The 24,461-nt window shown below is 38.3% G+C and overlaps 1 protein-coding gene across 4 annotated transcripts in view; it reads left to right on the forward strand.

Annotated features, from left to right (window-relative positions):
• The window catches only part of LOC144075333 (uncharacterized), a 123,842-nt gene that overhangs the window by 80,137 nt on the left and 19,244 nt on the right, over positions 1-24,461 (forward strand). For all 4 annotated transcript variants that reach the window (XM_077602237.1, XM_077602238.1, XM_077602235.1 and 1 more), the window contains one exon: positions 8,228-8,280. In XM_077602237.1, the coding sequence (XP_077458363.1) occupies positions 8,228-8,280 (53 nt within the window). The remainder of the gene's footprint in view (positions 1-8,227; positions 8,281-24,461) is intronic.

The raw sequence follows: 24,461 nt of genomic DNA on the forward strand, positions 1-24,461 counted from the left end.
AACCATTTCAGCTTTACAGATTGCTAACTAATTTAAGATTTAGCGTTTTAGGTGCTATTCAGGTTTCAATCCGAATTGATGTGTCCATGTGAACCCAATGGAAACCGGTTTGTTAAGAACCAATTCCTTCATGTTCAAGCAACCGTTTCAGCTTTACAGGTTGCTAACTAATTTAAGATTTAGTGTTTTAGGTGCTATTCGGGTTTCAATCCGGATTGATGTGCCCATGTGAACTCAATGGAAACCGGTTTGTTAAGAACCAATTCCTTCGTGTTCAAGCAACTATTTCAGCTTCACAGGTTGTTAATTTAAGATTTAGCATTTTAGGTGCTATTCAGGTTTCAATCCGAATTGATGTATCCATGTGAACCCAATGGAAACCGGTTTGTTAAGAACCAATTCCTTCATGTTCAAGCAACCGTTTCAGCTTTACAGGTTGCTAACTAATTTAAGATTTAGCGTTTTAGGTGCTATTCCTGTTTCAATCTGGATTCATGTCTATGTGAACCCAATGGAAACCGGTTTGCGCTATGGCTCTCCCTATCGTGTTTTTCCAAAAGAAAAAGTCTTTTAAATGCAGCGTTTTCTCCCCCCAAAATTTTAAGAACCAATTCCTTCGTGTTCAAGCAACCATTTCAGCGTTTTAGGTGCCATTCGTGTTTCAATCCGAATTGATGTGAACCCAATGGAAACAGGTTTGTGCTATCCTATTCTTAGTTTTAAAAAGACATTGACAAAAAATGACTTTTGAGCAGAAATGTTTCCATTGCGTTTTTGCACTGAATCCGGGTCACCTCATTTTGAGGATCTATCCTAAAAATATGATACCATTTTATGAGAATTTATATTTCAAGTGTTATGGTTTCTCTCCATAATCCCTATAGACCAAATTAATTGGACGTCTATCTATGACAGCCGGCGAGTTCATGTCAGAATATTTTTTTTTCCTCGACCCTGCTTTACCCCCACTTTCCCCACGGGCTCGGTAGCGCCACCTTTCCCGCTTTCGCCCGCCAAGCCGCTGTCGATACGAACGCCGCCAAATGTTTCTTCCTCTGTTCCTTTTCTTCAAGTGCTCAAGCCCCACCGTTTGATTCCGCCGCTTTCGCGCCGACGTGGAAAGACTCCCGCGCGCCGTTTGCCAATCTTTTCCGACGAATTGAATAATGCTTTTTCATTGCGCGGATTTCTGGAGCTGAGAAGGAATTTGATGAAAAGCGCCGCTTGTTTTTGAAGGCCGAGCGCTTCAAACTTGAATCTCGGAGCTTCGTGTCTGCATTCCGTTTGATGGTGTTGCGAAGTACGGCACCGGATTTTATTTCGCTCGGAAGGAATTTCATCAAATGAGTCCGTCGGTGGGGAGCGAATGACAATTATCTCCGGGATTGGTCACCCTCGAGGTCTTTTTGCGTCAGGTTTGCCAGATGAAGCGAAAGGTAGCTTGTCCACGAGCTCGTTTAGGACTTTTTTAACATTTGAAGTCAGGTGACTGGACCTCAGCTTTTCAAAATAATAGTAATTATTTCTCTGACTGTCCATTAATCGTGATAATCAAGGTATTACTGTACAGTCGTACCTCTACTTACGAAATTAATTGGTTCCACAACTTTTTTCGTAACTTTAATTTTTTGTAAGTAGAAGTGTACTTTATATGTAAATTATCTAATTAGTTCCACGGTCCTCACACAAGTAAACCCTAGTAGAGGTATGATTATATTAGGAGGAAAATGTTGCAATATTATGAGAGTAAAGTCCTATGTTGGAGTGCTTTGAGAAATTATGAGAAAAAAGTTGAGATATGAGAGAAATGTGATGTGTTCTAATATTACGAGAGTTTTATGAAGAAAATACGTCATTATTATGGGAAAAAGTCATCTGTTGTAATATGATAAGATAAAAAGTAACATTATGAGGTAAAAAGTCATAATATTATGAGAGGAGAGTCATAATATTATGAGAGGAAAGTCATATGTTGTAATATTGTGATAAAAAGTAAAACATTTAGAGTAAAGTCATGAAAAAAAATTGTAACCTGAAACTTTCTTACCTAGAGGAATTCATAAGTAGCGGTATGACTGTATTTATTATTTTGTAAGTAGATTTATGACTATATTTAGTTATTTCGTAAGTAGAGGTATGACTGTATTTAGTTATTTCGTAAGTAGAGGTATGACTGTATTTAGTTATTTTGTAAGTAGAAGTAGGACTGTATTTAGTTATTTCGTAAGTAGAGGCGTGACTGTATTTAGTTATTTTGTAAGTAGAAGTATGACTGCATTTAGTTATTTTGTAAGTAGAGGTATGACTGTATTTAGTTATTTTGTAAGTAGAGGTATGACTGTAATGTTATTTTTCAAGTAGAGGTATGATTGTATTTAGTTATTTTGTAAGTAGAGGTATGACTGACTGTATTTAGTTATTTTGTAAGTAGAAGTATGACTGTATTTCCATTTTGACAACATAGTTTATTCCCAATATCTGGCAAACTTTACTCCCACACAACATGGATCGGAAAAGGAAGTGATTTTGAACAGATCACTTTGCGGTTTCAACGAACACACACACATACACACGTGCACGGAATCGTACGTTGCCGTGTTTTTAGCCACAGGGAAATCCTTTATCCACATAACTAGATTAAGTCTGAGTGAGCTCCGATCAGCTTAATTTGGATTCAACGGCGCGTTCCCCCTCCCCCGATCGGTCTTTCAGTGCGTCTGTCACTCCGTCTCCCAAAATGGCAGGATGTTTTGCTCCATTTATTCCCGTTCCCCCATTTCAACGCGTCACCCGTCTCCGGAATCAAACAAACAAACATACAAGCAAAGAAACAAACACAAAGGCCACGGGCTAAAACGTTCCGCTTCCCTCCGTTTTTCGAATTTCCCGTCCCGTCGCTCCTTTGTTTCGCTACGTAAAGCGCCTTCACCCCAATAATGAGACGATTTGGATATTTTCAGCTGTTTTGCATCCCGAAGCGTGTGTTTCTATTTCTAAAACCTGTCAACAAAGTCAAAGTTGTTCATTTTTGGAAGGTCTCCATTCGTTCTATCGGCTCGTGACGTTCCAAAATGCCTTGCGACCGATCGGGGATTGACAGGAAATCATATGGCTAATCCGGGAATTAGCATTTTGTCTGCTAAACGGAATAGTTTTGGTTTATTTACTGACCGGTACTCTGCTTTGCTCCCATGTTCCAAAAACATGCGTGCTAGGCTAATTGTATGCTAAATTGGCCTCAGCTGGGATAGGCTCCTGGGATAGCACCCCCGCGAGCCTTGTGAGGATATTGTTCGGGACCCCGGACCTAAATAAATGATAAATGGAAAAAAGCTATATATATATATATATATATATATATATATATATATATATATATATATATATATATATATATATATATATATATATATATATATATATATATATATATATATATATATAATATAAAAAATATATACAAATAAAAAATATTAAATATCATTTTTTAAATTCTTGGGCGGCGAACAATATGGGGTGCTGGAGCCTATCCAAGCTGACTTTTAAATATTTGTTTATAATTTTAAATTTTATATATTTACACTCTTTAATTTGATATTGTTACATTTATTTTATATGTTATCATTTTTTTTAATATATATTTTTATATTATATTATATATATCTTTTATATTGCTTTTTTCCCATTTATCATTTATTTAGGTCCGGGGTGGCGAACAATATCTTGAAAAAAAGTAATATAAAAAAATATATACAATATAATACAAAAATATATATAAAAAAATAAAATAAAAAAAATATAAAATATAAAATAAATGTAAAAATATCCAATTAAAGAGTGTAAGTATATTAAAGAAAAAAAATGTAAAAATAGAATATAAACAATTAATGTAGACTCGTGGCCAAAAGTTTTGAAACACTTCCCCATTCAGGAGCATGTAAAAATGTCTCAAAGCGTTTGAATTCCGCCAACTGCAATATCCGCCTTTTAATTCCCCTTTTTGTGATTAACGTTCCGCACCACTGGCGGACACTTCAAAGATCGGAAATCACCAGCCCAGCTCGATAATAACCCCGCTTGCAAAGCTCCGCCCCCCCCTCCCTTTATCGTTTCCCAGTAGCCAAATTACCAGTTACATAACGGACATTTTCCTCTCACTCCGCCAAAATGGGGCGTCTTTGAGAACTAAAAAATGTGTGTGTGAGGGGGGGTAGGGGGGATATGAAAATAAAAGGGGGAAAAATGAATTTAAAAAAATGGCGTGGACATAAAGTGGGAGGGAACCGGGATAAAAAGGCACGGGAAAGTGGAATTATACGAAGGGCCGCGGGGAAGGAGGGGGGACAGATAGGATGCTAGTGTGTGAGGGAGGGTCGGCAGGAGGGGGGGGGAGGATAATGAGAGATGGGTGGGGGGGTGTAGCGGGCAGGATCAACGAATAGTAAGCCGAGGAGGCGCTTGGCCCGCGGGATTGCGTCGCGTTTATCCTCCTCTGCAGCCGCCGTGTGAAGGAAGCGCTACCTCAGGAAAAGACTTCTAAAGCCGCGTGGACGCCGCTGAGCTCTTAATACCCGCGGTGTACACACGGGGGGATTCGTGGGGGGCAGGGGTCTCGAGGTATTTTTACGGGTCTGACCATGTTTCGTGGCCTATCTTGGCAGTCCTTATCCACTTCACGAACTGTGGGGGATGAGCGGTTAGCTGGTTTGACTTGCAGTTGAAAGATCTAGGGTTCCAAATTTCCTGTGGGGATTGCGGGGTCTCCTCGTGGTTGTGTGGGTTTTCTATGGGTGCTCTGGTTTTCTCACAGCGCACAAAAACATGCAGGCTAGGATACCGTATTTTCACGACTATAAGGCGCACTAAAAAGTCTTACATTTTCTCCAAAATAGACAGGGCGTCTTATAATCCAGTGCGCCTTATATATGGACCAATACTAAAATTGTTATCACGATAAAATAAAATAAAATAAATCAGTGGATAGGGTACACCATCCTCTACAGCTCTCACAACTACGGCAAGCAGCCCCCGACTCTACTATTTTCCCCGTAGAAAAAGTACTGTGCAGTGGACTGCTGGGATATGTAGTTCTTTTGTCAATACACCCAATGGATTGTGGCCTGTATACATCGACATCAACTCAGCTTAGCTACTAGCTAGCGTAACTTTTCCAACGCTGCTTTCCATGCTTCGTAAAGCTGTGTTGATGTCGATGTATACAGGCCACAATCCATTGGGTGTATTGACAAAAGAACTACATATCCCAGCAGTCACTGCGCAGTACTTTTTCTACGGGGAAAAGCTACTAGCTAGCTACTATTTGCGAATGGATTGTGGCCTGTATACATCGACATCAACACAGCTTTACGAAGCATGGAAAGCAGCGTTGGAAAAGTTACACTAGCTACTAGCTAGCTACTATTTGCGAATGGATTGTGGCCGCCTGGACGAATGTATAAAACTCAGTGTTTTCGATGACTCATTTGGACAATTGTTCAATTCGGACACAGAAAATTAGGACTTTGATGGATTTGTGGGTGATGATGACGTGAGTACATTGTAAAATGGCGAAATAAAGTACAACCCAACTCAGTCTTGCTTCCGTTGCCTTTTTAAAAACGTGTTTTAGCGTGTTTCCGTATGTTTAAGCTGGTGTATGTTTTGCCATGCCTGGCTGCGTCTTTAAAAATGGTGCGTCCTTTGTGTGTGTCAAATACAGAAATTGCACTCGTTACTGACACTGCGGCTTTAAATGCGATGCGCCATATAGTCGTGAACATACGGGAATTTAATGCTAAATTGACCCCTAGCTACGAATTATTGGTTGTTTATTTTTTGGGGCTCTGCCCACGACGTTCAAGCCAAGGGAAGAACCCGGACGAGAATACGGCGGCGTGGGGGGTAGTCGAGGTACGTGCGCCGAAGCCGCGGAGGCGGCGTTGTTTACTGGAGTGAGCCGCTTTACGATCGGACGCTGTCTCGTTTTAAAAACTTAAAGTGGAGGTTGGAGAATTGACGGTGTGGAAAGACAGTATTGCCCGAGCTGTGAGGCGTTCGAGGGTAGCGCGGTAAAAAGGCAATTTAGAGAAACTTTAGCATTTCTTAGGTGTTTATTGAGGTTTCAGTCACTTTTGGTTCATGTTTGTCTCAATGGAACTAATCTGAAATCAATATGGCAATTTCAATCGAGTGGAGTTGCAAAATGTTTTAGATTTTTAATTTAATTGAATGTTTTTATTGTCATAATGAGATATAAAGCTTCACCACGAAGAGCACAAACAATCACAACAAACAAACGGACAAATAAATGATCAATAAATAACACCAATGAATAAATATACAATAAATAATAACAGTAAATAAGTAGTCAACAGCATAAATAAGTAGGAAAGTACACAAATAATAGCAACAAACAAATAAACAAACAGATAAATAATAATTATTAAATAATCAATAAATGAGTAATGAATAAATAAGTAGTCAGCACAATAGATAAGTAGTAGTCAACATACTAAGTGAGTTTAAAAAAGGAAAAAATATTTTAATGGTGCACTACTGAAACCGACATTATGGGCTGGCCTCTAGCACCCCCCGCGACCCAAGTGAGGAGGATAAACCGGTTCAGAAAATGAAATGAGATGTTGACTACTTATTTATTAATTATTTATGTTTGTTGTTGTGCACTTCCATACTGATTTATGTTGTTGACTATTTTTTGACTACTTATTTATTTACTATTATTACTCATTTATTGATTTTTTTCGTTGTAATTATTTATTGATTATTTGTCTATTTATTTATTTTTGTTATTGTGCACTTTGTGGTGAGGCTTTAAATCTCATTAGAATTGCATCATGAAAATTAAAGCATTCAAATCAGGAGTTGCGACCTGGATTCGAACCAGAATCCCGGAACTGCGAGGTGGCAAAAACCACTCTTTCACCGCGCTGAAAACTGGAAAAAATAGCATTTTCATTCTATCTGTTTTATTGGTGTTGTTTCCCAAATAGTCCGAGTCCAGCGTAAAGTGCTCATTCCACATCTGACCTCCATTCCCCCCGACGCGAGCTTGTAAATAACGTCCCGGCGAATTAAAGGGGCTAAATCCCAAAGCTTCATCTTGCTGACAGACTCTTTGCTCTGTAATCTGGATTCACGCAGCAACAAGGATTTTTACTTTTATTTTATTTATTTTTCCCCTCCCCCTTCCCTCCCCGTATTGACGTCACCGTCGGGTTAAAGTTGACCCGCTGCGACTCGAGTGGGAGAGTAATTACCCGCATTAAATAGTTCCTGACATTTTGAGGCTTTGGAGAGTGAGGCTCGGAGATGTAATTAAATTTCCCAGGCCGATACAGTCATACCTTGAGATACAAACTTAATTCGTTCCGGGACTGAGCTTGTATGTCAAATCACTGGTATCCTCATTAGGGTCGTGGGGGGGTGCTGGAGCCTATTCCAGATGATTTCTGTTTTAGGATCAAATTAAAATGAAGAGTACAGATGTATATTAAATGTCCTGATTTTCTCCCATTTTAAATCAATAATTGTCATTTTTTAATCCATTTTTTCTGTTTTTAGTTCAAAAATCATTTTGTAAAATCTAAAAATATATATAAAAAAAACAAATAAACATTGTTTTAGATCTATAAAAAACTGAATATTCAGGTCTTTTAATCCAGTTCTTTTAATCCATTTATAAAAAATATATCTAAATATTATATCTAAAATGGTCCGGCCCACGTAAAATCAAGTTGACGTTAAAGCGGCCCGCGAACCAACCCGAGTCTGACACCCCTGATTTAGTGTTAGCCAGCTAGCTTAGCATGCATGTTTTTGGAATGTGGGCGGAAACGATAGTACCCGGAGTAAACCCACGCCGGCCCGGAGAGAACACTCAAACTCCACACAGGTGGAACGACCTGTATTCGAACACACGACCCCAAAACTGTGAGGCCGACGCGCTAACCACTCCCCCACCGGACTGCCCCCGATGACAGTTAATGATTGTATTTTATTATTTTTATTTTGTAAGCACTTCAGCTCCTCAATTCCGCAGCTCATCTCCAGCGTACCGTTTTTCCGACCACGTTCCATTAGCAAATTGCCCAAGCGGGAATTTCTAGCTCCTCCATTAGAAAGCCAACAGGGGGGAATGTATTCACTCTAAAAGTGGGGGTAAAAAAAACATAAACATTCCTCACGGGTCTCTTTTTTGACTTTGCAGGCGCCAGACGGAGGGACGAGGAACGGGAGTCGGCGGTTCGAGTCCAGCGGACGGTGAGTTTTATTCGGGTAATCCCGCGGCCGTTTTTGTCCGTCGTGATAAGATCGAACCATCCATCTTGTGCGGAAAGAAAATGTAGAAGGCGCTCTGCAGGACACGGGTTTTGACCTTGAGCACCCCGTTTCTTGTTAACGCTCCGCCGCGCGCCAATCTTGACCAAACACCTTTGAACTTTATGGGATTTATTTTCCCAAGTTTCGAGCAAGGGCGCTATGGATTTTCACTTGCATCCATTACTGGATGTTTTGCTGACAGTTTTGGACAAAGTTCACCGCTCACTTTATTTGACTTCGAAATGTTTTTGCAGCAATTTTGGGAAAATATTATTTGGTGTGTTGTTGTACTGGAATTTAAATGGAGGAGAAAAGAAGTTTTATTTGGATGGAGTTGTATGTTGGAGGAGTTTGAGGAATTATGAGGAGAAAAGTTGAGGTTTTGTGAGGGAGATGTCATATGTTGGAATACGAACACAAAGAAATTGCAGTTTTAAGAGGAAAATAAGTTATAATATTATGAGGAAAGTCATTTGTAATTGGGGATGAATAAAGTTATCCAATCCAATCCAATTATGAAGTAAAAAGTCATAATATTATGAGAGGAAAGTCATGTTGTAATATTGTGATAAAAAGTAAAACAATTAGAGCAAAGTCATACAAATTTTGTACCCTGAATCTTTCGTATCTAGAGGCATTCGTAAGTAGAGTATGACTGTATTGAGTTATTTTGTAAGTAGAGGTATGACTGTAATTTGTTATTTTGTAAGTAGAGGTATGACTGTATTTAATTATTTTGTAAGTAGAGGTGTGACTGTATTTAGTTATTTTGTAAGTAGAGGTATGACTGTATTTAGTTATTTTGTAAGTAGAGGCATGACTGTATTTTTGCAGTGTTATGAAAAAAATAAGTCCCATTATTATGAGAAAAAGTCATTTGTCGTAATATGATAAGTAATATTATGAGGTAAAAAGTCATAATATTATGAGAGGAAAGTCATGTTGTAATATTGTGATAAAAAGTAAAACAATTAGAGCAAAGTCATACAAAATTTGTAACCTGAAACTTTCGTACCTAGAGGAATTCATAAGTAGAGGTATGACTGTATTAGGGGATTTCGTAACTTGGATCTTTTTCGTAGTCATAAATTGTAATATTGTGATAAAAAGTAATTCAATTAGAGTAAAGTGATACGATATAATACCACAAAAACTATATGGTAATACTATGAGGTTATAATATTATGAGGAAAAAAAGTCATGAGGTAAAAATAGTAGTCATATTTTGTAATATGATGAGATTTAAAGTAATGAGGTAAAAAAAAAAGAAAATGAGAAAAAAGTTATACAATGAAAGTAAAGTCATACAATGTACTACTAAAAAACACCTCAACGTGTCCTCGGGCGCATGTGTGTTTACCTGCAAATCTGCAGATTACGGCGCGTGGGGAAAAAAGCGCCGAGTCGTCAACTCGAGTCCCCGCAAATCTTAATGAGTCTCGTCTTGTGTCGCGTCCTCTGATATCGCAGTTGATATCAAATTTGGGGAGATCCAATCTTCCAGATTATGTTTTTGATTTTGTTTACGCCATCTGCCATGGGATATCATTCAATGTGCCGCGTCTTGTAATTTGATATATCTGCATTTGTATTGAGCGTCCGTGTGTGTTTGTGTGTGTTTGTGTGTGTGTCGCTTATTCAGCTGAAATCCTAGTTGAAAAGTCTTGCGGAGATTAGTCGTAGCCAGTAAAGGTGTTAAAGAAATAACCTCTGCACCCGATGAAGGTGATAAAATAACATCTCATTTTAATGAGTATTCTACTGCATGGAAACAACAAGGATAATCCGTACAAAAAGACCAACTCAATTGAATTGAATGCTTTTGTTCTCATTATGAAAATATAATGAGATTTAAAGCTTCAACATGTAGTGCGCAAATAACAACAACAAACAGTATGTACTGTCCCTTTATCAAATAATTAAATGAATTAAACACAAACAAATAAATAATCATTAAATTATTAATAATAATTAAGTAGTCAACAACATAAGTATTCAACATAGGTTAGTCAACAACATAAATTAGTCAAAACATAAATTAGTCAAAAACAGATGAAGTAGTCAACATAGATGATATTCAACATAGATGATGTTCAACATAGATGATATTCAACATAGATGATATTCAACATAGATGATATTCAACATAGATGATATTCAACATAGATGATATTCAACATAGATGATATTCAACATAGATGATATTCAACATAGATGATATTCAACATAGATGATATTCAACATAGATAATAGTCAACATAGATAATAGTCAACATAGATAATAGTCAACATAGATAATAGTCAACATAAATTAGTCAAAACATAAATAAGTAGTCAAAAACAGAAGAGTAGTCAAAAACATTAGTCAACATAGATATTAGTCAACTTAGATGAGGAGTCAACATAGATAATGGTCGACATAGATAATAGTCAACATAGATAATAGTCGACATAGATAATAGTCGACATAGATAATAGTCGACATAGATAATAGTCGACATAGATAATAGTCAACATAGATAATAGTCAACATAGATAATAGTCAACATAGATAATAGTCAACATAGATAATAGTCAACATAGATAATAGTCAACATAGATAATAGTCAACATAGATAATAGTCAACATAGAGGAGTAGTCAACATAGATAATAGTCAACATAGATAATAGTCAACATAGATAATAGTCAACATAGATAATAGTCAAATAGATGAGAAGTCAACATTCATAAGTAGTCAACAACATAAATTAGTCAAAAAATAAATAAGTAGTCAAAAACAGGTGAGTAGTCAACATAGATAATAGTCAACATAGATAATAGTCAACATAGATAGTCAACATAGAGAAGTAGTCAACAACATAAATAGTCAAAAACATAGATGAGTAGTCAGTATAGATATTAGTCAACATAGAGGAGTAGTCAACATAGATAATAGTCAACATAGATGAGTAGAGTGGAAGAAAAACAAAAATTCTTGCATACGCCACACTTGAGTATTAATCGGCGTACGGCTATTGTTGTCAATGGCAGCAACCTAGGTTGAATGAACTGCAATTGGCAGAGGAAGGATGTCCGTCGCTGGTGCGCATCCAGGATCAAGCATTACTTGTTTTTAAATCCTCCAGCTGTGATCAAAATCGACCTTTGCAACCCGCGCACGAACGCACGCCAAATCCAAATCCCAACCCAAAACCCAATGGTCAAATACTTGAACGGTCGCCGTGACCTTTGCGCTGCCGCTCACCTCGCAGATGGTCGCCGCCGTGTAGAGTGCTCATCTCTTTTGGGGTCGCGCCTTTTGTCGACGTCCTGTAAAAGAAAAAAAATATTTGTGTTGGTCCTATGAATATGAAGAAAAAAATTGAGGACGACAAAAATATATGAATCCATAATTTTAGGGGATTAAAGTCATAATATGATGAGAATATTAGTATATATTTGTATTAGTTTTCGTAGTCGTCATATTACCAGAAATACTACATAATTTTCCATAATATTGTGAGAAAATGTAAATAATATACCTTATTGTATATAATATTACAAGAAAAAAATTCTTTAAATGAAGTTGTATCATAAATATTTGTGTATGGATGCGTTGGATTGATATTTCATAATATCGTCCATTTATTATTTATAATTATATTTATATATTCCCCTTAAGACTCATAATTTGCAAGATAACTTTGTTCTCCTAATATAACAACCATGAAGTTTTAATGCTACATAACTTTACGTGATATTATCAATTATTGATATGAAATGTAGGTAATTTTATGAAAAAATGTTAGCATAATGCTACCTAATTTTGCATAATGTTTCTGGTATTACAGCCACTTAAATGTTATAATATTCAAACATACTTTTGCCATATTACAACAATAGAGTCATAATATTACAAAAATGAAGTCCAAATACTGTGAAACTACATATTATGAAAAAAAATATTGTAATATTAGCTAATTGAACATCATATCATAAACGAAGACTCATAATGTTCCGTCGTATTTTTTTATTCGAATCACAATATGATGAATCTCTTGCAAAATATGCTGATTTTCATGACATTTTTAACATTGTAACATTACTTAATATTATTCTTTGCGCCGTCGTCGTCTTACTCTCGTACCCGAAAAACGTGGTCAATATGCTCCAATGAAATCATCCCCTATAAAACCCACAACGTCCAATAAAGCGTCCATCTTTTATAAGCCCAATAAGTACATTTTTAACAGCCCTTTTATCGTCAAAGTAGGCCGACATGAAAATCCCGCTTGTGTCCACACGCTTTGGACGACAGTGACGATGGAAGACCGTTTAGGATTATGTCCAAATGACCCCTGAAATTTGACCCCTGCCGTGTCTTGTTTGGAGGCTTTGGAGAGGCTTTTGCAAATCTCAAATAGTCACAGTTCAACCCAGTTTTTTTTTCGGCACTGGCTTATGGAAAATGCTGTCAATATTTACAGTGGGCTTGTAGAGTAGGGCGGGGGCGGGGGAGGGGGGGGCTGTTGGCAGTATAACGTGCAGAAATATCAAAAAGGCTGGAGCAATATGCTACTATTTAATGTAGTGTATGTCTAACATGGGGAAATACAGTAATCCCTCGAATATCATGGTTAATGTAGACCAAACATGGCCGTGCTAATTGAAAAATTACAAAGTAGGGTCACCCCTATTTTAACTACCTTTTTTTTAATTAAAAAAATATTCAATGCTGATTTGCTTTCAGGGTAAATTTTCACAATTTTATGAACTTAAAAAAAATAAAAAATATTTAATTAATAGCTGAATAAATTGCAAGTCTGCAATAAGTGAAGTTGTGATAATCGAGGGAATACTGTACTGTACTTTAATTTGAAAGCGGCCTTTGGAAAATATTGTAATTTCATTATCAGGTAAAAAACAAATAAAAAATATGACAGTTAACGAAAAACGAATCAAGTCCCACCAAAATGGCCACCAGACATCGAAAAATCGCAAAGTAGGGTCACCCCTATTATAACTACCTTTAAAAATATATATATATATATATTTTTCTTCAATGCTTATTCGCTTTTGAGTTTCAGGGTGGATTCTCACATTTTTATGAACTAAAAATAAATAAATAAATAATTAATAGCAGAAAAAATTGCGAGTCTGCAATAAGTGAAGTCGCGATAATCGAGGGAATACTGTAATCACTTTCAGTTGAAAGTGCCATTTTGAAAACCGTGTAATTCCAACACCAGGTAAAAAAAAAACAAATAAAAAAAATGACATTTAACGAAAAACAAATCAAGTCACACCAAAATGGCCACCAGACAAACGTCGGTTCCGCTTGCACACTCGCGGCATGGACAATAACGTCTTAATCAAACACGGGAAGACAGATGCCATGGCGCAGGTGCATCTAATGGAGTGTGGCTAATGATCAAACGATGGAAAAACAGCCATTCGTCAATCCGGGGGAGTGCGTTACCGCCGTTTAGGCAATTAGCGACAGACTAGCTAAGTAGCCTTTACCGAGAAGCCGTTGGTCACGCATCTGTTTAGGAGTTTCCACGTCGCGTTTTTTTCCCTCGCGGACGTGTTCGCACGTGACGACGTTTGTCAGAACTACAGGTCTTGATGTCGGGGTCTTGGAAACGGTCTTTTCTCATCAATTTTGACATTGCCATTAAAAAAAATGCATATTTTCAGGCTATTTATTTACTGCCATTGATAAATGGTTTAGACATTCATTGATGACAATGGCAGCGAATGAGTTAAAAAGTATGTTGTAAGTATGATTGGCGTTTGTATAGGAGGTTTATCGTTCTATAGTATTTTCTTTGGAGTTATTAAAAAATATTTTGAAAAAAATACTTTATTAGCGCGTTGGCTCACAGCTCTGGGGTCCTGGGTTTGAATCCAGGTCGGTCTACCTGAGTGGAGTTTGCATGTTTTGCGTGGGTTTTCTCCGGGTTCCCCGCTTTCCTCCCACATTCTAAAAACATGCATGCAAGGCTAGCTGGCTAACACTTTAAATTGCTCTTAGGTGTTGTTTTGAGTGTGAATGAATTGAATTCAAATCCAGGTTGGTCCACCTGTATGGAGTTTGCATGTGTGGGTTTTCCCCGGGTATTCTGGTTTCCTCCCACATTCCTAAAACATACCTGCTAGGCTAGCTGGCTAACACTCTAAATTGCCCCTCGGTATGCTTGAGTGTGAATGAATTAAAATCCAGGTTGCTCCACCTGTATGCAGTTTGCGTGCGTGGCTTTTCCCCGGGTATTCCGGTTTCCTCCCACTAGCTAGCTAACGCTCTAAATTGCCCTAGGTAAGGTTTTGAGTGTAAATCAATTGAATTCAAATCCAGGTTGGTCCACCTGAATGGAGTTTGCATGCGTGGGTTCTCCCCGGGTATTCCGCTTTCCCCCCACATTCCAAAAACTTGCATGCTAGGCTAACTAGCTAACACTCTAAATTGCCCCTAGGTATGAGTGTGAATGAATTGTTTGTTTCCTTGTGCCCTGCAATTGGCCGCCCACCGATTCAGGGCGTCCCCCCCGCCTCTGGCTTGAAGTCAGCTGAGATAGGCTCCAGCACCCCCGCGATCCTTGAGGATAAAGCGGTTCCGAAAATGAACGAATGACATTTATAACCGGGCGACAATGCATTTTGTAACTGGGCGACAATGTCAAATAATGTAATCTTTAGTTTATTTTCCGTTGGTCTTTTCAGTCTTTTTCCCAAAGCTTCTTCCAAATCCTCTGAGCTTTCGGTTCCTTTGACTTCCGTCCCTATCTTACAGTAACTGCAAAAAAAGGGGGGGGGGACGACGGGGCGCTTTCTTCACAAGACGCCGTAGAGAATCCGAAATGCAAACCGCCACCCGCCCCGCTCCGCTCCGACGTTGCCAAAGCGAGGAAGCAAAGGGACTTTTAATGAACAGGCCTTTTTATTGATCTGTGGACAAAACAGTTGTTAATTATGTGCGGGTGGGCATTTCATTGAGCCAGCCAAACAAGATCCCCCCGCCCGCTTGCTAATGCGCAGTCAGGAACCAGACGGGTTTGATGGAGTCCCGCGCCCGAGAATGAAGACGCCAAGAATCGCTAACGCCCGTACGCCTCGGCGCTTCTCGCGCCGTCTTTGTTTGCGGATTAAGGAAAAATGACCTTCATGTCGGAATTCTTCTTCAATGGATGACCTTTTTTTGCCATTCTTCTCCGCTCGTCGTTGATTGGTCGAATGGCGTTTTGACCTGTAGGAAGAAATTACACTATTTTCTCGCATATAAGCCTCATTTGTAACTAAAAAAAATGATAAGTGAATCAAGGGTACGGCTTATATGCGCACAAATTAGACTTGACATGCACGAAACTGCAAGGTGACAAAGACCGGACGCCATAACGCAAGACAATGCGGCCGATACGGTCATTTATTTCAAAATAGAGAAAAGATAAATAGATAAAATGCTTAACAAAATTTAATTCGACGTCTATGAGTGAAATTCAAGAAAAAAATTAAACCATATCTTGCATAAAAAGTCATTTGTGCCTGCAATTGGTCGCTCAGGGCGCCGTAATCTTACCTAGGGATGACAAACTAGAGCGCTACGGACACACTTCCTGGTTGTACTGCTCACTTGACTTCCTTTTTGAATTTGTTTACCTCAAGGCCACACCCCTTAGGAATGTGCAATCCAGAAATCGATTTATACAGTATCTCAAAAATACCACGTGCAATGATTTTTCTTAAAATTTTCCCTTCAAAGTAACACATTTGTACTCCCTATTAAAACCATGAATATGGAGGTGAAAATTGTGAATCAGGGGGGAGGCTTATACGCGAGAAATTGTAAAATTCAACGATTTTCAGGCAATTTTAAGGGTACGGCTTATACGATGAGGCGGTCAATATGCGAGAAAATATGGTAGTTGAAAAACCCAAACGTTATTAATTAACATGGTGAACTGAAATGCCCCTTTTTTTAGAATGTGAGGGGGAGTCAAGACGACCCAAAGTAAACCCACGCGAGCAGACGACTCCTGACCCAAGATTCTAAAACTGAACCTCGTGTTGTAGCCTTGAGGCATAAGCGCTAACCTTGCAGACGCCCTTTTGCCGAGTACTATTTTAATCACAATCGATATTCCCATGAAAAAAAACCTCCTTTATGCAATTAGCCAATCATTTCCGCCATTTTCTAAAAACCAAACGAATTTGAAAGTCCTCCGACCTATTTACGACAGCACAACCCCGTTGCTACTTATCGTATTTTTGGGCTGTCATATCTTAGCTATATTGTCACAAACTGTTGGTTCGCGGGCCGCTTTAACGTCAACTTGATTTCACGTGAGCCGGACCATTTTAGATATAATATTTAGATATTTTTTTGTATAAATGGATTAAAAGAACTGGATTAAAAGCCCTGAATATACAGTTTTTTATATGTATTTTTAGATTTTACAAAATGATTTTTGAACTAAAAACACAGAAAAAATGGATTAAAAAAAAATGACAGGGGGAAAATCAGGAAATTTAATATACATCTCTACTCTTCATTTTAATTTGATCCTAAAACAGAAAGTCGGCACTCATCATTTAATTTCCCGGGCCACACAAAATGATGCGGCGGGCCAGATTTGGTCCCCGGGCCGCCACTTTGACACCTGTGGGATAGAATATAGGGTGTCAGACTCAGGTTGGTTCGCGGGCCGCGTTAACGTCAACTCGATTTCATGTGGGCCGGACCATTATAGATATAATATTTAGATTTTTTTTTTTAATAAATGGATTAAAAGCCCTGAATATTCCGTTTTTATAGATCTAAAACAATGTTTATTTTAGCTTTTTTATATATATTTTTAGATTTTACAAAATGATTTTTGAACTAAAAACACAGAAAAAATGGATTAAAAAATGACAATTATTGATTTAAAAGGGGGAAAATCAGGAAATTTGATATACATCTATACTCTTCATTTTAATTTGATCCTAAAACAGAAAGTCGGCACTCATCATTTAATTTCCCGGGCCACACAAAATGATGCGGCGGGCCAGATTTGGTCCCCGGGCCGCCACTTTGACACCTGTGGGATAGAATATAGGGTGTCAGACTCAGGTTGGTTCGCGGGCCGCGTTAACGTCAACTCGATTTCATGTGGGCCGGACCATTATAGATATAATATTTAGATTTTTTTTTTTAATAAATGGATTAAAAGCCCTGAATATTCCGTTTTTATAGATCTAAAACAATGTTTATTTTAGCTTTTTTATATATATTTTTAGATTTTACAAAATGATTTTTGAACTAAAAACACAGAAAAAATGGATTAAAAAATGACAATTATTGATTTAAAAGGGGGAAAATCAGGAAATTTGATATACATCTATACTCTTCATTTTAATTTGATCCTAAAACAGAAAGTCGGCACTCATCATTTAATTTCCCGGGCCACACAAAATGATGCGGCGGGCCAGATTTGGTCCCCGGGCCGCCACTTTGACACCTGTGGGATAGAATATAGGGTGTCAGACTCAGGTTGGTTCGCGGGCCGCGTTAACGTCAACTCGATTTCATGTGGGCCGGACCATTATAGATATAATATTTAGATTTTTTTTTTTAATAAATGGATTAAAAGCCCTGAATATTCCGTTTTTATAGATCTAAAACAATGTTTATTTTAGCTTTTTTATATATATTTTTAGATTTTACAAAATGATTTTTGAACTAAAAACACAGAAAAAATGGATTAAAAAATGACAATTATTGATTTAAAAGGGGGAAAAATCAGGAAATTTAATATACATCTCTACTCTTCATTTTAATTTGATCCTAAAACAGAAAGTCGGCACTCATCATTTAATTTCCCGGGCCACACAAAATGATGCGGCGGGCCAGATTTGGCCCCCGGGCCGCCACTTTGACACGTGGCATTGCTGTACGGTACATTTTCCACGGACTTATTTAGCGCTAACCCGAGATAGAAAAGTTTCTTGTTGTCTCTCTTGGCGGCAGTCGGAACGAACGGCATTTGTGCGAGCGACGGTGCAACTCCCTTAAGTGAAATGGAACATATAGCTTGTGTTTAAGACAGAGTGCACTCCAACTTATCTTTTAGTGTGCGATGGAGCATCTCTCCGATTTGCACTTGTCAGTCTTGCTAAGTTACGTCCTGAAATTGCTTTACCGGGCTAGCATTATTATGTGGCCAAGGCTGAGATGTTCTGCGGGTGTCAAAGAATGATTTTTTTTTTTTACCCTATGCTCGATAAACCGGACTGCGTATCATCCTTGGAGTTCAGACTTGGACTTGGTTGCGTTGACACCCGCGGACGCCCCACCGCGTTGGCAATAAACTGTCTGTGGTGGAGTGTGAGGCATTTAGACAGAGATCCATTTGTAACTGTTGCGGGGTAATCGAAGTCAATGGTGGTGTTTAGCACTATGGGAGATGTGTAAACCCTGCAGGGGGTGACTTGGTTTGCTGCAGTAGGTTTGTGTGCGTGTGTGTGTTTGTGTACGCATGTGTGTGTTTGTGCTGTCTATGTGTTGAGCACTGGGGTGGGCGTATTTTGAATAGTAAGCAAAAAAAATAAGTCATGCTATCAGTGGCAGCCCCAGTTGAACCATTATAGTCCGGAAAATACAGTATTTGCAAAAAATAAATAAATAAAAAAACATACCTGGCAGTTGGTGGTCAAAATCACAATTAAAATCGCATTATCAGTGGAAGGCCCAGTCAAACTATGAAAAAAGTGTGACTTATAGTCCGGTAAATACAGTATTTAGAAAAAATTAAAAAAAATAAAATAAACATATTTGGCAGTTGGTGTTCAAAATCACAATTAAATTTGCATTATCAGTGGAAGGCCCAGTCAAATTATAAAAAAAGTGTGACTTATAGTCCGATAAATACAGTATTTAGAAAAAATTAAAATAAACATATTTGGCAGTTGGTGTTCAAAATCACAATTAAATTTGCATTATCAGTGGAAGGCCCAGTCAAACTATGAAAAAAGTGCGACTTATAGTCCGGTAAATACAGTATTTAAAAAAAAAAACGTTTAAAAAAATTATAAATAAAAAACATACCTGGCAATCGGTGGTCAATAAGAAGGAGAGAGAAAAAAACCCCAAACAAACATACAAATTGCGTTACCAGTAGTAGGCCCAGTCAAACTATGAAAAAAGTGCGACTTATAGTCCGGAAAATACAGTATCTGGCAAAAAAAAAAAACTGGCTGTTGGTTGTCAGGAAGCAATAGAGAGAAAAAATATATACAAGTCGCACTATGAATGGCAGGCCCAGTCAAACTATTAAAAAAGTGTGACTTATACACCCAAAAATACAGTATTTGCAAAAAAAAAACGTCTTCGCTAATAACCGTCTTCTTGTATGTCTTTATTGTTAGTTTCTCTCATCATAACCCAACGGGGTCTCATTACACGGCTAACAGGCGGGGATATTTATTCCCGTTGCCGTGGTATCCGAGCCTCACCACAATGCGTACACGGCATTGTACATCGGCGCTGTAATGTGCACAGTCGGCTCCGATTGTAATTATGAATTTTGGGCGTGTTTGACAGGTGGCGTGGATGGGAAATTTTCAATGTGCTTGTTTAGCATTCCAGCTTCTTGCGGCGCTCTCTGATAAATGGGCGCACGGCCTTGAAAAGAAATAGCAACGCTGACCCCGTCCGTCTCAGCAATGTTATGTTCACACACACTTTACGCATTCATGGCGTCCAATCACTAGTTTTTTCCTCTCTCTCGCTCTTCTCAATCATCACTATATATGTTTTTTAGACATAAACATACCTGTCAACCTCAGCCAATTGCTCCCCTTATTAAATAAAGATTGCAATTCCCTTTATTAAGCGATAAAAAAACTGTACAAATGCAACGTAGCACATATTTACTCAATAGGGCACATTTAAAAGTCTAAAACTTTATCTAAAGTCAATTCAAGATTCTGACGCAGACATTATTGATGGTCTGGGTACATTGCTTGCTGACGTGGTATATTTATATCGTGCGCTTATTATGCTTAGAGCACACGTGTCAAAGTGGCGGCCCGGGGGCCAAATCTGGCCCGCCGCATCATTTTGTGCGGCCCGGGAAAGTAAATCATGAGTGCCGACTTTCTGTTTTAGGATCAAATTCAAATGAAGAGTATAGATGTATATTAAATTTCCTGATTTTCCCCCTTTTCAATCAATCATTGTAATTTTTTAATCCATTTTTTCTGTGTTTTTAGTTCAAAAATCATTTTGTAAAATCTAAAAATATATTTAAAAAAAGCTAAAATAAACATTGTTTTAGATCTATAAAAAAACTGAATATTCAGGGCTTTTAATCCAGTTCTTTTAATCCATTTATAAAAAAAAAAAATCTAAATATTATATCTAAAATGGTCCGGCCCACGTGAAATCAAGTTGACGTTAAAGCGACCCGCGAAGCAACCCGAGTCTGATACCATTGGCTTAAAGCATGACAAATATTAGCAGTTTTTGTCTGCTACCAGTGACCGAGATGATCCGGATTAGAGCCGAAATGGGTCAAACTAGATCGGTTTTACAAAAAAACATACTTAAAAAAACATCCCGTACAAAAGTTATTATTAATAAACGTATAAAATACGTGAAAAACGTAAATAACGTAAATATGCATGCTAGGCTAATTTATTGTAAGTAAATTATTTTTGTGTCATTTAGGAATTCTAACAGGGCAAAATAGTATGTTTACAGTACGTGTGTTTTACAGTATAGCAGCAGTAGGGAATCAATGGCTCACGAGCCGCATGTGAGATAAAATATGGAATCCACCGAGTTCCGAACGCACCAATAGCACCGCTAGTTATAATATTTATGCATATTAGTCTCTTCTGCATGCATATTTTGGTTGATTAGCAACAGCGTAGCATAGCAATGTTGTCAAAAGAATTCAGATACTTTTTGTCATTTAAATGTGGTGAAATGACTAAAAAAGGCAAAATATGTCCGTGTATTTTGACATTTGAAAATATGATTTTTTTTCTGGATCGGAAAATAATATTTTTCTATAAAATTTAACTACTGCATAAGATTGTATCCTTGTTAAAATGAAAGAAAAGATTATAGAACAGCAAAAAAGACTAACTTTATTAGCATATTTAACATATTTAACATATGTGGTTCGGTGGAGTAGTGGTTATCTCACCAGGCTCGCAGTCCTGGGGTTTTGGGTTCGATCCCAGTTGGTTCCTCACTGTGTGGAGTTCGCATGTTTTCCCCGGGCTTGCGTGGGTTTTCACTGGGTACTCAGGGTTCCTCCCACGTCCCAAAAATATGCATGCTAGGCTAATTGTATGCTAAATTACTCCTAGCTATGTTTTGGTTGCTTGTCTCATTGTGCCCTGCGATTGGCTGGCCACCCATTCAGGGTATTCTGTAGTCATTCGGGATAGGCTCCAGCACCCCCCGCGAGCTTTGTGAGGAAAACCAGTTCAAAAAAATGAATGAATTTCCATTTATTTAGTAATAATGCACATCCATTTGATTAAATTTGTATGCCTCTTTATATCCGTCTGGTGAAAAAATACGTTTTGCTTGGACGTAAATGAAAAAAATGGACGTCATGGTTAGCTTTAAATATGTTATATTTCTTTCTACTCCTTAGCGCGACTGCGATGGTGGCCGCCGCGAAAAAAGAGATCATTCCAAAGCAAAAAAAAAAAAAGAAGAGCAAACGACCTTGTCATGCAATATTTGTGCAGACTCCTTTACGGCGAAAAGCAATATTAAGGGTGGAAAAAATGTAATAAGTTCCACTTTAACGCTGGAATAAAACATCAGCAACAAGGACAGCACAGATGAAATAATATTATTGCTACACACTCGCACAAGTACACACACGTGTACACAAATGTGGACTCATTCGCTGTTTTAGTGAACGCATCAAATGCACACTAGAAAAGCAAACCCCCCAAAAAGCCATTTTAGAAAAATAATAATGACCAATTATTCATAACCATTATGCTAATATCATTTTTTAGCTCCCGATATCGATGAATGGAATCTAAAAATCCAAAATAAAATGTCCTTAGATTTTTTCGAGTTTGCCTGTTCTCCCCCCACGGCTTGTGTGGGTTTTCTCCGGGTACTCCGGTTTCCTCCCACATCCCCAAAAAGATGCAAGCTAGGCTAATTGAAGGCTAAATAAAATGTCCCTAGATTTTTTTCGAGTTTGCATGTTCTCCCCCATTGCTTGCGTGGGTTTTCTTCGGGTACTCCGGTTTTCTCCCACATCCCAATAACGTGCAAGCTAGGCTAATTGAAGGCTAAATTGCCCATAGCTACGGTTGTTTGTCTCCTTGTGCCCTGCCATTGGCCAGTAACCAATTGAGGGTCTCCCCTGCCTGGTACCCAAAGTCAGCTGGGATAGGCTCCAGCACCCCCCGCGAACCTTGTGAGGATAAGCGGTTCAGAAAATGTATGATTAGCGACGACGTCGCCAATAAAGGATTTCCTCGTAGCTGCAAGCGGCGGAATTTTGCTTCCACGTGAAAATTCGGGTATGCTAATCGGTTGCGAATCCCTGCATTACACCCGCGTTAACGTCAACTCGATTTCATGTGGGCCAGACCATGTTAGCTATAATATTTAGATTTTTTTAAAATAAATGGATTAAAAGAACTGGATTAAATTCTCTGAATATTCAGTTTTTTATAGATCTAAAACAATGTTTATTTTAGCTTTTTTTCCAATATATTTTTCGATTTTACAAAATGATTTTTGAACTAAAAACACAGAAAAAATGGATTAAAAAATGACAATTATTGATTTAAAAGGGGAAAAATCAGGAAATTTCATATACATCTATACTCTTCATTTTAATTTCATCCTAAAACAGAAAGTTGGCACTCATTATTTACTTTCCTGGGCCACACAAAATGATGCGGCGGGCCAGATTTGGCCCCCGGGCCGCCACTTTGACACATGCCAGCTTGCAATGGCCCATCTTTATTCAAAGTCTCTATCATGGCTACCCAAGAGAATAACTTAAATTATCATCAGAAGAAATCCTCCATTTGCACTTACGCAAATGGTAAGACGATATCGCATCCCTCGACATTTCCCACCAAAGGAAAATGTACCCGTCAGAGGACGATTAAACAATACCGTCCTCATTTGAATGAAACCCACACGAAAACAAAACAAAAACCCGAGAGATGTTTTCAATTTCCAGGATCTGCTAACGACTTTGCCCAAACAGCGGAGCGACGCCATTCCCTTTCATCATTATTTTTATCCAATCGGGTTTCACATATCGATTTCACCCGCACTCTTTGCATTTCTGTCGTGTTTTTATGTTTTTTTTCAGGGGGAACGGGATGAAACCGGCCCTAATGTTCTGTTTTGGCGGGAGGACATGGGCGAGTTGGAGGACACTGATTGCTTGTGTCCTCCACTCTAATGCGCTCGTTAAATCTCAAAGCAGGCTGATTGCCCAATTGGCATGTGCGAGGGACGGACCAATAGGAACGGCGGAATTAAACGTTGCGTGACGTTGCTCCTGATGACCGTCCAGATCAACTTCTTCCATTCGTTTTCTGAACCACTTATTCCTCACTGAGGTTCGCGGGGGGTGCTGGAGACCATTCCAGCTGACTTCGGGACAGAGGTGGGGTACACCCTGAATTGGTGGCCAGCCAATCGCAGGGCACGAGGAGACAAATAATACATTCACGATCACAATCATACCTAGAGGCAATTTAGAGTGTTAGCCAGCTAGCATAGCATGAATGTTTTGGAATGTGGGAGGAAAGCGTAATACCCGGGGAACACCCACGCATGCAAACTCCATACAGGTGGACCAACCTGGATTTGAATTCAATTCATTCACACTCTAAAAGGTGTCAAAGTGGAAGCCCGGGGGCCAAATCTGGCCCGCCGCATCATATTGTGTGGCCCGGGAAAGTAACTCATGAGTGCCAACTTTCTGTTTTAGGATCAAATTAAAATGAAGAGTATAGATGTATATTAAATTTCCTGATTTTCCCCCTTTTAAACCAATAATTGCAATTTTTCATCCATGTTTTTCTTTGTGTTTTTAGTTCAAAAATCTTTATGTAAAATCTAAAAATATATAAAAATATTTTCTAATTTCC

Source organism: Stigmatopora argus, chromosome 6 (assembly GCF_051989625.1).
Source record: "Stigmatopora argus isolate UIUO_Sarg chromosome 6, RoL_Sarg_1.0, whole genome shotgun sequence".
Taxonomy (NCBI): Eukaryota; Metazoa; Chordata; class Actinopteri; order Syngnathiformes; family Syngnathidae; genus Stigmatopora; species Stigmatopora argus.